The sequence below is a fragment of the Varroa destructor genome, unplaced genomic scaffold (genome assembly GCF_002443255.2).
Source record: "Varroa destructor unplaced genomic scaffold, Vdes_3.0 BEIS01000007.1, whole genome shotgun sequence".
NCBI classification, from domain to species: domain Eukaryota; kingdom Metazoa; phylum Arthropoda; class Arachnida; order Mesostigmata; family Varroidae; genus Varroa; species Varroa destructor.
Window position 1 is genome coordinate 13,408,788 of NW_019211460.1, and position 20,664 is coordinate 13,429,451.

Consider the following 20,664-nt stretch of genomic DNA (forward strand, 5'->3'; position numbering starts at 1 on the left):
ATGATAAGGTTTTGAGCAAATGTATGGCGCAATTGCCTTTTCTATCTACACGCTGCACGTGAAATTCTCTCAGATACATCGAACTTGCTGTATGCACCTCCCACATAAAGCTACAAGTTATCTTTATTTTTAATACTGTCAAAGAGCAATAATTTGCTGCTTCCGTCAGTATTACTTTTCTCATATAAAGTGATCCATTTACTTCAGTAAGCTCAACGAAGTTCAATGAAGGACCGTTTCGTTCTGCTCTTACGCATCTGCCGTCGGCCGCAAGCAATAGCCTCCCTTTCCCAGCCATCACTTCCACAGGGATTTGTGGCTTGTCCTCCAAGCTGTGCAATCTGGAGGCTTATCAAAATCCCTTCCCGAGCCATTATTTTGCGGCGGTGCTGAGTATCTCGCCGGCGGATACCGAAGACGAGTTCTCGCCGAGAGAGAAAGTTCAATTCTAGCAATAGCCCGTTTCATCCGTAGTAATGGCGGTAGTGCTGACCATATCAATGACAGACAGTGCCGATATCATGCGTATGCGTGCTCAAAGTTATGTGAATATCGAATTGCCTTCAAAAACGGGATCAAGGACCCATTTTTGGCTCGCTCGCCCAATTTACTCTCTTTGCTCCCCCTTGAGCAGCGTAACGCAGCCTACTTGTTTATTTATACTAAAGGAACATTGAAATGACGGCCACTCTTGTAGGCGATGTTGAAGCTGCCCCAGCAGTTACTGTTACCCTGCTTCCCTGCGTAGTAAAACGAGAGCGCGAAGCCCGAGATCGTCCTCGAGAAAAATCTGATTTGCTGACTTATTACGACTTGTGCAACGTGGGCCTTAGGCAGCCGGTAAGAGCATACAAGACACAGGAAAGAGTATATGAAAGCGAAACCCACAGGCGCAACATAGGGGAAGGCAAAGAGGACTGCTAGCAAGTAGTTTGTGGAAGACGAGACCTGGTAAACTGGGTTGAAAAAATGTGTACTCAAAAAGATATTTATTCTACTAGGTATTTACTGCCCCTCGGACGTGTATACAATCAACTGAATTGATAACAGTTATCTAGGATATTCTGATTCAATATTAAATTATCTTCAAACTATGTTGACTATAATAATATCATCAGCCATCGCACACACACAAGCTCGACTAGCGTCTATCACCCCATAACGGCGAATCAGCGCAAAAAGAAACGACCAGTGCAGTACGATTCAGTCAAACATAGACGTATAATAGCAGGTCTGCAAATTCTAGTTAATAGCCATCCACTCATCTACGTCCGGCATCCGTAACAACGACGCCAGCATTATCACACGAAAACCAATCCATCTTAATCTGTCATTTCGCGATATTACTCACTATCTATACTATTGTTCTCCAAGCGTGAGATATGTAAGGGCGCTGTCTGTAACTTGAGTGTTACCTGGGATTGTAGAAGGAAACCTGAAGTACTATCTATATATGAGTATCATTCAATTAGACGTATCCAATTATTATCTGTCTGCTATTGCCTGGCAAATTGGTCCTTGTAGTCTCAATATATACTGAAGAACTCCCTTCAAGATATTTAAGAAGAACTTAAGATGATAGCAATAATTAAACAGACTAGAAGAAGCAACGATATCATAAGAACTTTTCGAACCTTTAAGCGTCTGCTACCGGAATGCTAGTTAGCATATACTTGCAGTACTCAGTTAATTCATTGCGTAAAAGAAGATTATCGTTACCATAGTAGCGCTCTGCTAGATTCCATATCATTATTATCGATTATTCCATATCATTTAGATCGAAATAATGATAAATATCAAATGATTAGTCTCTCAGTTAGACTAACCTACAATCTGTTAAATAAAAATTTCGAGTTTCACAGCCGGTGTTAGCCAACCTGCTATTGTTGTGGGGCTGTTTAATACTGGGGTTCGTTCGGCTCTGCCCAAAAACAATGTGACAGCTCTCACTGTACACTAATCGAATCCAGTTATTCGAGAAAAGTGTCGTGCATTTGTGGAAATGCCCCAAATTGTTAAAGGTGCACCGCGTACCAAAAATAGGCAAACGAAATACGAAGAAGAGGAAATGCTTTTGTTCATGACATTTTTCGTTGTCTTGCTAATAATTTGTCCAACCAGCCCAGTCACTTGTCCACAGTTCCTTGTATGAAACGTGTAATTTGGTCGCAGGGCTTCGACATTTTGCCGGTCCCGGGATCAATGGCAAGAGTTGGGCAAAGGATGCCCTGACTGTATCACACATGTAATTAAATGCTGATAATGGATGCCAGCCCGTGATGCTGCTGCTGCGGAGTAGGACTTAACAACTATAGTTAGTTGTCGCTATTTAAGGAACATAATTATATATCAATATATTGATAAACGTATATGTACTGGTTTTTCTAACACAATCTTATGTTGATTATACCACTCTGCAGTACAGTGTTTGCCCCGGGTGCCAATCGACCGATTAAATATTTCACGGGACAGCGGATGAGGTGACAGAGATAGATAGCAACTACCAGCCATGTGACATTTAAAGATCGGCTTTTCTTTTCACTCTTTTGCCTACACCCTCCTTTTTGAGGAGTAAAAAAATCTATCGTGTCGTAGAGAGGACAAGGATATCGTAGAGACATCTTTTTTTACTGTTAGATCTCTTATATAGTCTCCTATTGCATTTTCGAGCATTTAACAGCAGAACAATTTCTTGGCTTTCTGAGTTTGGCAAAGCTTTTCGATTCGCCAGAGCCCCTGCCGTTGATAACTACTCTGGGACTTCTATAAAGACAGACTGAAGTTTTTTTTGTTTAGGCTTTCGTCAATTACTTCTCTTACCTTGACCTCGTTGGCGTCGATCTGAAATGCAACACAAATAAACCTACGTTTAGCACCGCAACTCTTCAAGAACCGCACACACGAGACAGAGCCATACGGAATAGGACAGCAAAAAGGACATTGCCAGATACAACAAAAAAAGAAGAAAAAAAAACCGACGGAAACGTAATCGGGAGCGAAATTTCATGTATATGAACTTAATATACTAATAACTTATATCGAATTGGGGACACAAAACAGGAAGACGACACCGTTCTATAGACATCGCTCTGTCAACTCCAGTATTAACACAAATATTAGTATTACGAGTAGAGTGAACATTCAATGAGATAAATCATTAATGTAGCTCAGCAGAGGACAGAGAAACAGACGTACACGACAGTCATTACGAAGAACGACATTCTGTCGACAAATTAAATAGACATCTTTCGTAACAAATATGCGTTAAACACGAAAAGACAGCGTCAGGATCACAAAGCAGACATACGGAAATACGGCGGCTGTGTTTGCACGTTCACCACCAGACTGGGGACACCGTGCGAGTTAGACATACGATGCACGTTGTGGTAAAACGTGTGTCTGTTAGACGACACGTTTATGGAATCGTGGACAGTATACCAGATTAATGTCAATTACGTAAACAGCCGATTCTGAGCGCAGAAATACATGCAAACCTTGTAAAAATGCTGTTTTTTTTTTAAGGAACGTATTTCGGAATGGCTGTGTCACTCGGTGATAGTGGAATTTTATGTAATAGTAATGGATCACGAATCAGTGATTATTCTTTTGTTTGTCTCGCAGTTTAATATTGTAATAAAAAAAAAATGCACTTCTGAGGATTGTAATATACCTATTATATGTATTCCATTTGAGTCGTATAATTACATGTATCTTGTTATAGCCAGGCGTATCAATCCGTTACATAATTCACCTGTCTTATACTGTCAAATCGTACTTTCTTAACTGTTACCTAATCTATTAATAATATCGGTATAACTGAAGGGAACAACGACAGTTTATAGGATGACTCGTTTTTTGTAGACAACAATAACCAAAAAAAGGCTCTGTAAAATTTCCTAGTCGTATCGCGGCAATCCGCTGTGCTGTTTCTGCCTGCTAACAAACATAACTGTATGTGAAATTAGAAAGTCGAACGGAAGAATAGTACTTTGTAGTTAATATCTCTTCTCATAAAGAGTTCACTTCGATCATGGTTGACTATTTTGGCCCCCGCGAGAACTTATCGATTGTGTGGCCAGCGGATCTAAGCCTCTGCTCCGGTTCTGGGCGCCTTCAAAGGCAACAGCAACTCCTAGTATTTGACAAAAATCGTCGTTTCGTTTACAGACATCTTTTCGTTTTCTTCATCTTAGCCTACTCGTATACCAGGGTTGTATACATTAATTTAAGAGAATTGGATAACTTCAAGTGATGCAGACTTATGTCCTCACAGCATCAACTTTAAGAGACAAAGGTTAGGCCAGAAATGAGTGACAGAAGCCAAAAGAGCTTTTGCCTGGGACAATACCGGACAAGCCTCTATCGACAACCAAGCAGCCGCTATCGAAACGTATAGAGAGACCCTACCTGAGCTAAAGCTACTGGTTAGACTGAGATTGAAATCGATCAGCTTTCTGCGAGTGCAAAGGGACAGGAAAAAAAAGAGAAATACACGAAGAAGGAAGTGGCCTGCCCTTCAATTGCTACCGTTGCGGGCGCTGCCAGCGAATAACTGTTCCAGTTGAAACGTTGCATTGACTTCCTCTACGAACTAGGCATCCTCTACCTAGCGCGACGCCCTTCATCGCTAGAGCGTTTTCAGCAGCGTCCGAAGCGCCGCCGGCCCTAGCTCGAAGCTGAGGTGTTGGAGTTGCTCGACTTTATTTTACTGGAACCCGTGCCCACTATTCACCGGCTAGCGCTAGCCTTCGCTAGTTAAACTAGGGCGAGGGCAAGGTTTTGCTTGACAAGGCAAAACTCTGGACGAAAAAAAGCGGCCGTCATGGGGATACGGAGCACAAAGAGGCACGCAATATAGCATTCAATTCAGCCGTTGAATTCCTACGACTAAGGAGACAAGGACGCGTACACACAAGAGGAGCAAGAATTGTCTTATTCCCAAACGGACTCGATGCAGTAGAGAGTGCTATTGCATCTGGTGTTGTCGCGACTGATTGCTTTGGCAACTTGTGTTTACAAGGAAAGTAAACGTACCAGACATGGTCATAATGCCATTGAAACGCGTTATGTAGATGTTATTGTTGAAGTACATATAGTCTGTGTTTACATCATATGATGCAATTAGTGTGCCTCGCCCGTTTGATATATCAAAACAAAGGAACTGTCCACGTGCTTATAAATTTTTCGACACTAACGGTTGATACTGGAACTTCGATTCTCTCCAACGATCTACAGCGGCGGTCATTGTCTTTAACGATATAGTAGTGTATTTAAACATTTTCGACAGATCACTGTATATAAAGAAGTTCTAAAGCTAAATAAATACATATGTTACATTAATAACACGCTAATCGAAATCTATTTAGTACCGCCTATTGTAACAACGGCTGTTCTTAGTAGCTAGACAGTTTCGGACAAATCATCTTAATAGTAATTATGCTGCCGGATGATGATTTTCAATTGTGTGCTTGTAGAGCTTACGTTGGTATGCTATACATTTGCTGCGATGCCAATGCTAGTCGTATACGTTCCCGCTAATCATTGTTAGACCCCCCCCCCCCCCACATTACATAGTAAAGACGCACAACGGAAGCGAAGATCAGCGCATGCGTAAGCGATAATATCGAGCTTCATGCCATGGCAATAAAAAAATCGTCTCATAATCATCTTAATAATAGTGGAGGGCGAACAGCAACGTCTTGTCAAATCAATGCAAATAAACTTATCAGTGTAAACGACGATCTTAAGACAATTCGTTGCGCACTATTGAATACCCCCTGAGGAACATATGATTCCCTTTAATGACTACATAATCAATACGACTCAAGAAGCTTTACAGTATCTTGCAGCCGTATTGAGTATTTCGCTACGAGGTGGGCGGTGACGTTTAATTCTACTGCATATAGCACAATACTGCCGACCTTGACAACTCTGAAAGATTGACGAGTCACGATCTATTTGCGTAAAATAAATACTATGGTGGAAAATATTGACAAATTGACGAAAATTGCGTGATTGTTTATGTACAATTGCTGAATGTCCAGACTCTGGGTTCGTTCACATGAAAGTGACGTTAAAAAACTGTCACCAAAAGCCGGTATCGACAATACGGAAGCTGGCTTTCCGATCGTTGACATAACGAACCACGCTTTCGCAATGAATTTCTTCTACTTTTTTTCTTGTTTCAGAGTTCTCTGTTGAAGTCTATCAGATTAAAGCTGCGGTCACCATCACGTGTTACAGAGTTGCAGCGGACGGCGTAGTGCTCGCTTGACTATCATGACAGTACTCATCGTTTCAGGGATTTCAGATTTGAACTATACTTGTACTCAGAATAAGCAGTCTCCGGCCTAGACCTAACACAGTGTTTGGCCGGTGTGTGTCGCCTTTTACCGTTTCCCGAAGTTGTTTTCGCTAGTTCCTTGCGATACGAATTCAGTTATCCAATGTTTATCTCGAACTGGATACTTACGGCCGAATTCTCTGGAATGGCCTGCGTAATGGGATGTGTCCTCGATTCTTCTGTCTGGAACCGATACAAGTGCAGCACATAGACACAGAAGATTGAAGAAGAAAAAGACAGATACAGAGATAAAGAGAGATAGCAGAACGAAACGACAGGATGCCGTATAGCGTCAGCGAAGCCGCGGGATGTTGGAGGTTGGGGATGCCATCCAAATGATCGAGTATCGTGCGCACGGTTCATGGAGCAACGCAACAATCGCACGGCCACCCAACGACGAGAGGTAGATCAGCGGAGAGTTCGATGAAGGACGAGTTCGGTTAACTCATACGTCAAAACAACGAATATAAGTTGTGCACCCAGATCTATCGAATGGAGTCCCCGCCTTCTCATCGCCCCTTAAAACTATAGCGTGCAACTGGACACAATAAGCTAACGGATGCTAACGAACCCTCACTTCCTGGGGTAGACATGGCGAAGGGTGAAGCTACATCTAGTTTTGCACGTTGCACCAAATAATAAATGCTTGTTGATTTGTTGCAGCAGACAGAACTGCGCTGTTGAACCAAAATTCAGTAGACTTGCTAAGACTATGCAAAGGTATAAGGTCAGAATTTTTATTTCGAATAAAACAAAGGTTTGTTATCAAAGGATAATGTTGTTATTAAGAGTTACTGAGATAGCGGACAAAATACATGTTGTTAGAAAATAATTTCGCCATAACTAAATATGATCGTAGCAGCTATTGTTTTATTTATTAGCTATACGATATGAGCAACAAGATATAACAACTAGTATAAATTTTCTATAAAATCAAAAAAAAACTTGACGATCAGGTCATCTGCACAAACGAACAGGCTCTCTATTGGTGTAGGCACAACGACTATACTTAACAGATATCTATATAATTAATAGGTATCCTAATAGGATATTTTAGCAGTAGTAAAATCATATAATTACGAATTTTATCGAGGACCAATTCGATTACTCTACCATACTAGATAATTAGATTCAGCAGTCATTAATTATTAATAAGTTGCTATGGTTTAGGGGTTTAGCAATGCTAATATAAGCAACTCGTTAAAACGGAAATGATTTTACCTATTATATGTTATGATTATGTGCGAGAGTTATTAGCGCGTCACTGATGGAAGTCAATGAGCGAGTGACCTAAGGAATGAAACCTATTTCGGGGTTTACTTCGGGAACACTGCTACCTACAGTTCTGTAAATATATGGTACGTCAGATGAAGTTATATAAGATTAAATTAATAGTAGAATTTGTGAATGGTGAAAAACATCGTGTGATAAGAACTTAATTAGTATAAAAACAAAAATAGAGCAATTGACTGTGATAGTAATGCTGATGTTACTTTTTTGCTGAAATAATTTTTTGCTCCTGTGAGGTGTGTGATCTTAAATATAATCAGCTGACATTTTGAGCAATGAGCAAGAGTTAAAATAAGTTGGACATTTTTTTAGCTAAGTAAACAAGTTTATAAGTTGTAATCATGTGTTGTCGTAGGTTACGCGCAGGCATGTCGCCTTAGAGGTGTCTCCTAGGCGGGTTATTATACCGTGTGGTGGGAAGTAGTATGTAGACTGATGTTGTAGCACAACTACACTTTCATTTGGTTTTTTTTTGGGATTATCTGGCAGTTAGATAAGTTAGCTACAAACAGGAAACGTGTGCCATCGATTTTGGTCAAAGACAATTCAAGCTTGAACCTCAAATACCAGTGCGCTTAACTAGTCCAGATCCAATTTTCAGCTCCATCTTCGCGTTCATTCGGTATAGTTCAGCCGGTGTGTACAATCAACAGTCATTCGTAGCGAATACATTGAGGGGTCCCTGGGTCGCCCAGCAACTTGTAACATCCCCTCCGAAAGTTGTCTTCCTCAACTTGTTGGAACTAAAAGCAGCTGTGTCGCCACTGCGAATTCCTCAATGCAATGGGATCTGCATTCAACTATACAGTGCCTCAGCGTGTTGACTTATTTCATAGCGGCCATCTGATTTGAACGTACGCTCCTGATTCTAGCAGAAAAGGCGGATGCTGCCACTAAACATAATCTATTAAAAGGTAGATCGTATTTGTATGGGCAGGCGAAACACGAAATGCTAAACTAGAGTTACCTATCAGAACAAAACGTTTTAAGCTGGTGTCTAGCCATACGGTTTTCTTCAGAGCGACTTTAAGTGTAGTTCGTTCGCAATAGTCAGAAACAGGGCTTTTCATTTACCTTTTTCTGTAAGAATCTCCGCTACATAAACGAGGACTTGTACTTTACTAGTTACGTCCCCAAACTAGTCTAGACGACGTCTTTTGATACGTGCGTTACTCTCGATTCCTTGCTCGCCGCGTTATCTTCACACACGCTGTCCCCTTTCGCACTGTTTGACCATGCTGAAGTTAATTATTGCAACCGTTAGGATAGACAGCTGTTTAGTAGGGACTGTTCCGATAAACAGAAATGGCCAGAGTGGCATATCAGGCCCGGAGCCGAACTCGCTGCCCGGAACAGGCAGAGTTGCACTTTGCATTAGGTGGGTACAAACGCGAAGTCATGCCTTGCGCTGTGAAAACAGTGTTTCGGTGTACTTAGCGCTCTATTACCCATGCTAAAAGCTGATCATTTTCATGTATCTCATCAACGCATCATTTTGTGGAACTCCTATTTCATCAAAGTTTAGTACGAGGAAAAATTACCTTTACTATTATGGAGATAATGTATATAACACTGCTTTATGTGACGTAAATGCTAGCGTGTAAATTGTACATAACCGAAACTGCAGAGGCTTTTTTTCTGGACAATTACGATGATGATCTTGAACAAGAAATCGCCTGTTGCAGGAAAGGCTGTCACTGTGTCAGGGTTTTAATGAAAAGCTTACAGAATATCACTTATGACAAAAGTACGGAATAATAATGAGTATTATTAGTATATTCACACACTTTCTTTTACACATATATCTCCTTTCCATTGTACAAACGCGGTACTGGGCGCAGTTAGTGTATCATGTATGTTTTTATTTGCTTCTTACTCGTATCAAGTTAGCCCTTGTGGGCAAATTCTCAACAACGTATTCAAGGCAATAAATAACACAGAATCTAATAAAAGCTCAGCGTTTTCAGCTGAACTAAAGGCACCCGATTAAATTGTTTTTATTTGTCACACATTTATAAACAGCTCGTCGTATTCTTTCCAGATGAATATATCCTTTTTGCATATATACAGACGATGTGTGTCAATCTGGGATAAATATATGACGCGCAAATTACATTTTATAGAGATAGGACAAAACGAGCCTAATTTGCATATTTCGTCCTAGATAAACTAAACGCTTTAGGACAAAAGACGGACCTTTGACTTTAAGGCGATGTATATATATCCTTCTGATGGCTGGATCCCAAACCTGCAATGCCTGCTTCGAACCGCAGATGTGAGATTATGCATATGCGTTCTCTAATTCGTCTTTATTTAGACGCGAAACTAGTTCTGAGCTTATGCAATCACCAAGGGATGGTATTATCATTATTAGGGTCACGTCAGAATGTCTGATGTTACTGCTAATGTTGTTTTTATAGTTTCTTCGGGGATGGTTCTGAATAAAGCGAATCCGCTAAATAGTTTAGATTGCAAAAGAATATCTGGAAAAATTTGCTTCGGAAAAAGGGCCTTTTCTAAGGCTACAACTGGTGACGGTCTGTAATACAAATGACCACGCGCACGCATCGTTCGACGCAGGCGCACCTACTCCTACGATCTGCAATAGCAGCAAAAGTACTCGAAATACAATTTTTGCTAAGTCCACGTTTCAAAATCCTATTAAGGCCCTTTGCCATCGTAACAGCTTTATCAGCAAATTGCATTGTCAACGCCCTGTTCACTCCATACCCAATATACCATCACTCCTCTAAGTATGACGGGTGCATGAGCAGGGCACCACACAGCATAATTTTATCGTCTCGAGTCTCGACGCCTACCCTACTTTGAGCTTGTTTAACATTGCCTTCGCTGGACTCTGATTACTAGCGTAGTATACTAACAGATGCTTCGCGAGGTTATTGCGAACGAGATAGATAAAGGCCGTGGGGGTGGGCAGTCAGCGGACAAAAAGGTTGTCGGCCGTCAACTATCGTTGCGACATGTGTTTTCTTCGCTATTCGCCGGACTGCTTCTGTCCGACCGGCACTTTTCGATCACCATTAGATGGGTGGTGCACTTTTGCGTGGCTGGTCGGATTCAGCCTAGTCTTGTGACCTTGGCCCGCCTGTCAGCGTCGGCCGAAAATTACAGTGTAGAGAACAGAAAAACATTGCTCGCGCTAGAAAAGCTAGCAGCGGGCCAAGGCGGTTAAAGGAGACAAGTCTAGGACAAGATCCTGTGGCAAAAAATAAATCGGCTGCCAAAATCGAGCCTTAGGATTAGACTCTTGCAGGGCTACTCGTGATTCGATCACGAGCCGAAGATTCTAAACAGAAAACGACCATCCTTTCCCTACATGTCTAGCTTAATTGTGCAAAACAACGGCACATATATAATCTAATTTAGTTATTTAGATAACTCTATGTGACAAGGACGGCAGTCGACTTGAAAAAATTGCAACATATTAAATCATCTTTGAGCCTTATTCGTACCTAGAATCGTTTCGTCCATACAGTTACTACAGATACTTCACGAAGATAGATCAAAACTTCTACTGAACAGACAATTACAGCTGAAAATCTATCTGTTACCTGTTCGAGGCCGGCGTGGTGCGTCATTGCAGCCGGTTATTGCTAATTCTCGTTGGAAACCCAGCGCATCTCAGCGCGCCAATCAGAAGGCTTCTTCGTTACATGTGAGCGTTGCTCGATTACTTCCACAATCGTGGAGGTATCTATCATGTCTATGCGATTTTATTTCTATAGAATAAATAGAGACGTTTGCTCCCTTACAATTCTCTTTCAGCTAATGTATTATAGAATATAAAATATCTTTCTATTACTTGATCTTCTGCTTAGGCTGATCATGGCCGTTAAAGCGTTGCGATTCTAGTTTTGCTTCTTTTCGCAGCTGTTCGTTCGGAACCCATCTATGCGATGCAAAGCTAGCAGACATTTCGATTAATTATCTTATTAATTCTACGTTTACTATATTTAGGCAGGTTATTAACGTCTGCTTTTGTCCTTATAGAAACTGTCTGTTGTTATCGGATAATTAAGATAATATAGGTCACGCATTGTTACCGAATTTCGTGCTATCTAATCATATGTGTCTGTTCTAAGTAAATTCAAGCTATTATAGTGTTCATTATTGAACAATTTGATATTAAATCGTTTTCGCGTAAGCCTAGGTTAACATTAAGCGGCAGCTGATGAGAAAGTCACACCCCTTTACATGACTAGTTCGAATCAAGCGCTAGTTTATCGTTAGTGACGTGCTGTATTATAGAAGAAAAAAATAAATAGGCGCCCCTTACGCTACCTATAGTTTACGTGCACCTTTTACCATGCCTACTTCGTATAAAGAAAATGTCCGCCACTAGCTCTGTCTCAGATTGGACCGGGCTTTCCGCACGTTTTTCTCCTACAAAGAACAACAAATGAAGTACAGCCCACCCGTTTCAGTCGCAGTTGTTGTTGTTGTTCTTATGTAGCATAAAGTGAGCGATCACTCAATGCAACGCTCCGGATTGGCGGTGGGGAACATGTCAACTACGTACCACAAACACCTTTACCTTAACCATTAGCAGCTATTCATTAATGGAGTAGTATTACTGGCGGCGGCAACGTCGGCGGAGGCAGCATGTGTGTCGCCAATCTTATTACGTCAACCGCTAAACCAGCCGGGCGTGAGTGGTCCGATCATCTTTTTTTTCGACGTCATAGAGGACGCCACCATCGCAACGTTCAGAAGCCAGCGCTTCTTATAAACGAGGAACAACTAACTGAGTACACTTGCGCAACAAGGCTAAATATCGAGCAACGCATAGCATCAGTTGCTACTGCAACACTGTTTACCTGTAGCCTACAAAACCTTGCAGTCGCTGGTTCGAAATCCGCCACACGACGCTCACACGATAGGTGTGATTAGATAACGAAATTCGAAACATACAAATTAGATAGCAAAAGACATTATACCGAACGTTACCAGTCTAAACAGGTGTAGGCGTGTGATGACACCACTTCATTATATCTATGGTCGTTACGCGAAAATGACGTATTGTTTCTGTAATTAGCACCGAACGAAAATGCCCATTTACCAACCCATTTTCATTCCTTTAGATGGGTGTAACACGGTGTTGTGGTAGTCGCACTAATAGTTTTTCCTCGATTATGTGTGTCCGCCTTCGTTTATCTAGTGATAAACACTAGTAAAAAAAAAAAAGGGAATAGTGAAAAGACGCGACACGTCGCTAATCGTCCAATGGAAACCTACGACGTGGCTCTCTCTCGCTCTGTCGGATGTGATAATTATGCTTTTTTTTTTTAAGACACCCACAATAAAAATCTTTCTTACTAGCACCCGTACTATATATACGTAATACATAGGAGTATAATATAGTATTGAAGCCTAGGAAACACTCTTCGCTTTTTTAAAGGATACCGTTATGAACGAAGTGCATGTCCAATCGGCCCTTCAGCAGAAAAAGCGGTAAGCAAATATATAAATTAGGTCTCTGAGGGCCTGAATTTTTAGTAGAGTCGACAAGAAAAGCGACACGAAAAAATAAAACTCACGTAGCGTGACTGTAGTGTGGACAAAGCTAAGTCGTAGGTAAATTCGGCCATCTTTTGGCTTCGGCGATTTTCACTTTTCACCTTTTACGAGACTTCTTCAATTTTCCGTAATTCTTTCAGTTATTTTGTATTTGTTAGATTGCGTGTTACCTTAATCTTTAGAGGGGCGCATAAAATTTGAGGATCATTTTTAAAAGTCTGCATTTTTCTAAAACGTTCGCCTGAACCTAGCCTTACCAATATATCATAGATCTTGTGGACACTGTCGCTTGTATAATAGTATCTGCTGCATACTGTTCGCTGCTTTCCGAAATTTAACTTACGCTTGTGGTCCTTAAGGCTTTATTTCGAAAGGCCACCTTTTACCATTTGGTCATCAAAACGGTCTGCGTTGCAAACGTTTATTCATTTCTGTTTAGCAGGGAAGTCAAGCCTCAGCCGTGAATCATGCCGAACATGTCATCCTTATAGACAAGGCCTTTGTGTTCGTCCATCTGTGTTTCGGTAAAAAAAATTGGTTATGTTTCTTTATTTAAACCCGAAGTTGAGTGGCCGTCTATTTCTAAAAATGCTTTTAGCAAATAGAATTTAGTTGAAACAGGCTGAAATCACTTTATACTTGAAACGGAAATAGTTACCACTCTTTTATGTTATTCGTAATACGCTACAAAGGGTTGCCAAAAAAGTTAGAGATAATAGAGGGATAAAATTGTAGAAAAAAAAAAGGCATCAAATGGCTCGTCTTTTATCGGACATAAGACATAAATAAGGCAACAAAACCGTTATGTTTATCGCCATTAATTGTCTACGGTTTTGCAGACGCTTCCTCCTTTGTTAAATCACTTCGACAGAGTGGAATAGTAGCTACTGAACAGGTAATCCCAACTAGATGATTTAGATTAATTAAAACGTTTATGACTTTAGCGTTCATTTGGCTGATTGTTTGGACCGTTACGTCCTGAAGTTGTCCCTTTTTCCCTGGATTCCCTTTTTTAAAAACAAACGAATGATAACCGGAAACGAATGTTCGGTGTTTTTCTAGAGCGTGTCTCTCTCATACGCATTGTCGAGAACAAGTCCTTGGTTGGGATAGGCGCCTATGCTGCCGCTGATAGGTACACGTACGAACAATACGAGCGCACAATGAACGCAGCTTAGAGAAATATCCGACGTGCTTGTCGGGTAGCGGAAGATGCACTTCTTGACATTCCAGCAGGCCTAACTGGCCTTACCACGAAAGCTGAATCTGAATAGTTTTTCTAATTAATATCCATCATTTTTCATCCTTTAAGGACTAACGTGTATGCTGTGTTCATCACGTATACAGTCTATGAAGATAAGCTGTTCTGCCTTTCAAACTCCGCGCTCAAGTAGCACCTTTCATGTACTCACATCAATGAAACTATCCAATATTCGTACATATCCAATTTGCTACTTTTTATACTTTTAACTCAACAAAAAAAAAATATATATATATATATAGTGTATATGCATTTCGCACTTATATATACTTTGCATATGGACATCTTTCACTATCTAAGGCGCTAATTGTGGTCTCCTAAATAGAATTAGTCTATAACTGTCTTAAACTTAATTTCATCGACCGTGACAGCTTGGTTTGCTCCTATCGTTGCAATAACTATTAAAGAACTATAAGCGGACTGACGAAGCCTGCACTTTTACATGTTTTTTCGGATTCTCTCGTGCGTTTCGAGGTTTTCAACCTTGAGCGGAAAACCGTTTTTGCCAATCAATGTGCTTAATGTCAACACAATCTTGCTAAGAAATTCTCTTACACAGAGCAGACGACTCTTTTCGATGGAAAACGTTTGGTCCAGTTGATATTCGTAGCCTGTTTCCTGCCACAACAAAATAACACCATCTTGTCTTAAGAAAGCGATAAAGTGTTAGTTGCTACTAATTTTAGAAAAGAAGGCCCTGTGCTCTTAGATCTACTAAATGATAACCTATAATTTCATCCTAGGCAGACGACTGAGAATAATTTGCATTACTGATGCGTGCTTAAAGCCATCTTACTTATATGTCACATTCTGGGACATAAGTTAGCGGCTTCAGGTCGTGCAGTCGGAGAGATCTTGTTAAACAGAAGCTTTTGCCCCCAACCACACGCTTGACGTAGCAACCTGAGGGTACAGCGTACTTCTGCATAATAACATATGCTGTGCGAATGTAATTTCTTATTTTATGCTTAAAAAGTGGCCTTTCTGCCCTAATTAAATTATTATTATTGTTCAGCGCCTTTCACGTTTCCCTGAACGGTACACTATCCCAGCGCTCTTGAAATTTAATGTGTGCACTAGCAGACATCTTCTTCGTGTACACGAGACACAGTTTGTAATGTGCAGGCAAAAGGCGGATGACTATGCTTTTACGTACGGCCTGCCACACTTCGAATGGCTTTCGGTCTAATTCTATTCGTTGGAAAGACGCTTCATCTTTAATTTACGGGCCAGCTAGCCTCGCCAAGATGAACGGGAAGTTCCGACAGTACAAAGCTATCTAATATAGGCGACAGGATAACCTCCTTATAAAATACAAATTCAACCAAAAGCTAAGATTTCGATTCAGCGGGACAGCGAAGTTATAACGGCGTGGAAAGAAAAATGGCACATCTGTGATATTAAACATTAGTAGAAAAGACAGAGTATCAAATCAGGGTCGGTGTACGCACACGTTTTTCCCATAAATGATACTATGAAGTTATTATATGTTACCGATTTCGTATTTTTAGTACAGCGAGAATAAACATAAGTGACGCGTTTTTCTTTCTCATTAGGCAACGTAAGGCGTCTGTTCTTCCGAAATGAATTCATATGAAGTACATCGACTATACAATTCTTATAAACAGTCCTTCATTAGTGACATTTGAAAGAGGTAGTTATGAACGCCCGATGTGCCAAATCTGAAGCAACGGCTTAAGCACCGAACGTTAAGCACGAAAACACAGGTAACACTGTTTCCTAATGAAATACGTAGTATGCTTTGAGTGATCTTTGCCTAACACGTATTTGACTTTCTGGTGGCATTCTGATGTTTTGGTTAAAATTTCCTAGTCTCAACCACATACAAATCATAACCATAACAGCTATACTATATACACAGTCACTAATACGGGAGGACCTGTGCCATGCCAACACATTCGATCATAGCTGGTGCATGTGGTATCTTGTTCCGACATCTGCTATAACTAAGCACAGTAGCCAGATAGGGAAGATACAATACTACATGCTCTTGGTGGGCCAATCTTGCAGCAGAGAGACACAGAGCCATAAAAGGACGGCTAAATAGGATGTGCTTATAGAAGAAAGGCTGACATGCTGACAGGCCTCTGGCGCTGCTGATAACGTTTCTCCCAATGACATTGCCAAGTTGCCGGCTACAGATTCGGGCCGAAGGTCAGATGGGCCCAGCCAACTCAGCCGGGCAGAAGGGACACTGAGACGTCAGGCCGTATTGCCTATTCAGTTTCTTCCACTTTCTCATTCACCTCGCTATATTCTCTGCCTGTCTTTGCGTGTAGCAAACGAAAAGCTAGTTAACCACTCAATAAGTCCGAAACAGCGTATGTCGACGTTGGAAAACCTACCGACACACAGGCCGATGCATTCGCCTTCATTTATAGGCTTCTCTCGCTCCGACGGACGAGATGACACGACAAACAGACACACAGGCACATGAAGGTCTTTGTGCGGAAAAAACATAGAAGCTTGCCCTGAATGCATGTAATGTCCAACATCCCCTGTATCGGAACGAGAAGAATCTTTTGGAATCATAGCAAAATGGCCATCAAGAAGATTTTCCAAAGTGACAACAAAGCAAAGAACGTGTAGGCACAACATCGGCAAAGTGGTTCACAGGCGTGGGCACTGCACGCTGCGAAGAAACGGCTCAACAGGAATCATAGTAACGCTTGTAGTTACAGCAGGCTAACTGGCAGAAGAGTATGGCTGACACCTCGCAAGGACTAACAATAGCGCCAAAACCAATGACGACAATAAGGCAAACACAACAGACATGTGCTGCAAAAATAGGGGTTCGCTCTTTCGTGGGAGACGAAGTCGGTTATCACAGTTAGTTGCTGGCCTCTTTGCTGTCGAAACTGGACCGACGCTGATTCGATCGTTACTTCACGATAACGCTATAAATATTGACAACCGCAACAACAGCAGGCGTATATTGCGGGCCCTTACACTGCAGAAGGCCACGACATGACCTTTATCGTCAATAAAAGGAAAGAGAAAGCCCTAGTTTTGGGCCTCAACGGTTGAATCTGTTCGGACATACAACGACATGAATAAGCAGAATAAAACATTTATAGGGCGGGTAATGACTGAATCTATGACCAGGATCCGAGCTGAACTTTACGCGAAAGAACTGCTCTATAGAGTGGACGTCCTTTTTAGCTTGTCCAAAAACAAAGAAGCGACAAAGAGGAAGAACTGTGCGTCGTGATGTTTTTTTACAAATAAAATAGCTTACATACGCGGATGTAGTGCTCTTCTATCTATAACTGAATTCGGAGAAGTTATAATAAAGCTATTACGTATATCAATGTAAAACAACAATGTGTTAATGGATTGATGTTCGATTAAAATGAGTATGTGCTACAAGACGACGCCGGTTCGAACGTCCATAATGGAATGGTAGCAACCGAATGTTGTTAGGCAATATTGCTTGTCAAAGACGCCAGTCGCGCGAGCCATTCCTGGATATCTACCTGCTCGTTCAAGCACATATATAGGTAGCGTCACCTACGAAACAATCATGGCGTACAATCGGTAGCTCGAAAGGAAGCGCATTTGTTATCGAGGGGTCCGTTGTGCTGGTAGACCTCTAAAGAATTGCGACACCCAAATAGAAAACTCTTCTCAGCTCTTGACTGCCAGTGTGAAAACAGAGCACGATGAAAACTTTGACTTTTAGTGGTAGTAAAGGAAGAAAAAACAGAGCACAATGAAGCAGAAATGCCTATAAAAACACCACAAAAAGTTCGAAGTGGGTAGTACGAAGAATAAAAGCACATAGGCGGACAACAAAAGATCGACCGGATTTCATCATGAGATTTCGTAATCGCCACTTAACTAACTGGGCACTGAAAGCCCATTATAGAAAGCAAAGATTAGTAATGAATAGCCACTGAGCTTTGTAATTAGGAGGTGGGCAGCGAGAAAGCGACCCTTTTTATCCTAAAATTATTGATATTTTCAGGTAGAAGAGACCGAGTTAGTTGTTTATACTTACCATGACACGTAATATCAATAGTACATAAGATTAGCTAGGGTAAGCCGATATCGTTCCATCTCATTAGTATACTCGCAAAAAGAGACCTTTGTCAGCACGGCCTGGATGATCCTGTTTATCGAAGGCACACAAGGCAGGATTATATAATACGCTGTGTGATATTCAATGTGTATACATGCGCATATAAAAAGGTTTGCTATTGAAATGGTTAGGTGATTTTTTTTGCTATCATGGGATGTCAATAATAATAGGCGTTTTTGGGCATGTTTAACATTTTATTGTATGCCCAGAACTTGGGTTTGCTTTTGTTATAATGGCGAGAATATTTGCTTATATCGGTGTGTGTGTGTGTGTGTGATTGTAAACGGTAATTGTTATTTGTCGTCGTTTTCTCTTGTTCGTGTATTTGTGACACAACTGTGCTTCGGTGAATGAGTTCGTTCAGCGCGTTAAATTATCCTTTCTTTAAGATATAAACTAGCTGAAAAGTGTTAGACAACCAAAATAGACATGAGTCGACTAGCATCAGTGTGTGAAAGCTCCGGAAGTACTCGCGGCTTACCTGTAAAACACAGAAAAATAAAAAACAAGTTAACAACCGGCTACGACTCATATCGAAACTAGGTGCTCGAAATCGTCTTACTTGACTGTGACAAATCTCTTCTAGATAGGGTTGTTGATTAAATGTCAATGGCTAATTTGCCCTTATGATTATTTGGCCTGCAGGGGATAAAATTTTCATTTACATATCATTCCATGTGAGAATATAGTGGTCACATAGGCCTGCGAGCATAAAGTATAGATATTATTTATTGGCTCGCAAATCAGTCTAGTGGGTCAGGCTGTTTTTCTACATGCGGTAGACCGAACGATGTAACATACGAATATCGTTATGCAGTAAACTATGATGTGACTCACTGTTATAAGCTTGCCGAGTCCATGTACTTCATCATTCATATACGCTAGGGCGCCTCTTTATCATATGTAGAATCCTATATTAACGCTACGTAATAACTCTGTTGACGTCATTTTCGTTTGCCATCACCTCGGTATGGCTGGCGCGCAGGTACAAAGGGGTCCTTCGTAATTGGCAGAGAACGAATCGGACGAGATCAGCCATTGTGCGAGCAAATGCATGCTACTAACAGATTCATCTGCCGAAATCGATTTTCAATTTTCTATTAAATCATTGAGATGCTGGTATACTTAAACGAATTAGTATCGAACTGTCTTCCGACCGTGCAACTCTTTAGCTCGATTCTTCAACACTTCGAGCGTCCTACACTGTGCACTAATGCAGTGGCAAGCTTTTGACATGGCCTCAGAACGTTCTATTATCCGTTGAAGACTTTCTACATAGACTCAACCTTCGACCGTCTTGCCTTGAATATTTATCATGTTTCTACATATAAAGGCAGTTTGCTTACCACAGCAGTTCCAATGCTTCCTGGCATTTTTTTATTCTACACTCACTCTTCTTTATTTTAGTGTAGCATAATATTGGAGTCACGTTTTTTGCCAAGTGGATGCATTATTATATGGCGTAAGCGACTAAACACAGGCATTTTGTAAATTGAATTTGGTTTTCCCTCAATTTTGTATTAAAACATTCATAATAAGGCGCGCTTAAGTAACCACTTGTCGTTCGCTTCGAATCATGGATATTTGGTCGCGTTCACAGAACCTTGTGAACGCTTCTCCATCCATCCCGCATATGCGGTATCCCAAAGCAAGAGTGTTTCATATGGCAACCAACTTACAAAACCATATTGACTACTTCCGTTAGTTTCCAAGTAGGAAGTAGACACTTTCTCTTCTATGGCATATGCATTAATCATCCGACTTCTCGCTGCTAATCAGGTCAACATTAGCAGGTGACATGTTCTGCTCACACATGAATGGGTTTTTGTCATAAAAAGTCGAGCTCTGTCTGGCGTAGATGTCCTGTGAAGCGGCGTCGTGGCCGCCCAAACGTGCATACGTACAGGCCAATAACGGAGCACCTACAGATACAGATGATGTGTGCTAGTAGTCCTTCCATTGCTGCTGTGGCTCGTGCTATATATCCTTTTGTAGTGTTCCTCACGTCAGGCAGGCGGGGTTACTTTAATAGCCCTCTCAATTGAACGGGATGAATAGGTAAAGGACTACAAATGTGTGCCGTTTAGTTGAAAGTGACGCCGATCTAAATTGAGTAGAGTATCTAGTTTT

General features: G+C 41.1%; 1 protein-coding gene and 1 long non-coding RNA gene across 23 annotated transcripts in view; one reads left to right on the forward strand and one right to left on the reverse strand.

Moving 5' to 3' along the window:
* LOC111253600 (uncharacterized protein ZK1073.1) overlaps positions 1–20,664 on the reverse strand; it is a 183,078-nt gene that overhangs the window by 36,345 nt on the left and 126,069 nt on the right. For 6 of the 22 annotated variants that reach the window (XM_086973958.1, XM_086973963.1, XM_086973960.1 and 3 more), the window contains exons 2-3: positions 6,473–6,526; positions 2,821–2,841 (exon numbers count right to left, since the gene is read on the reverse strand). The exons of 5 other annotated variants lie outside the window; for them this stretch is intronic. In XM_086973958.1, coding sequence (XP_086830084.1) covers positions 2,821–2,841; positions 6,473–6,526 — 75 coding nt within the window. Of the gene's footprint in view, positions 1–2,820; positions 2,842–6,472; positions 6,527–18,453; positions 18,565–20,664 lie in introns of those variants that run through there. 11 more of the 22 variants (XM_086973967.1, XM_086973972.1, XM_086973969.1 and 8 more) reach the window with 6 other exon arrangements.
* Positions 679–7,107, forward strand: LOC147754344 (uncharacterized). Its single transcript, XR_015316332.1, has 2 exons — positions 679–840; positions 6,189–7,107. It is a non-coding gene; the product is annotated as an uncharacterized LOC147754344 (long non-coding RNA).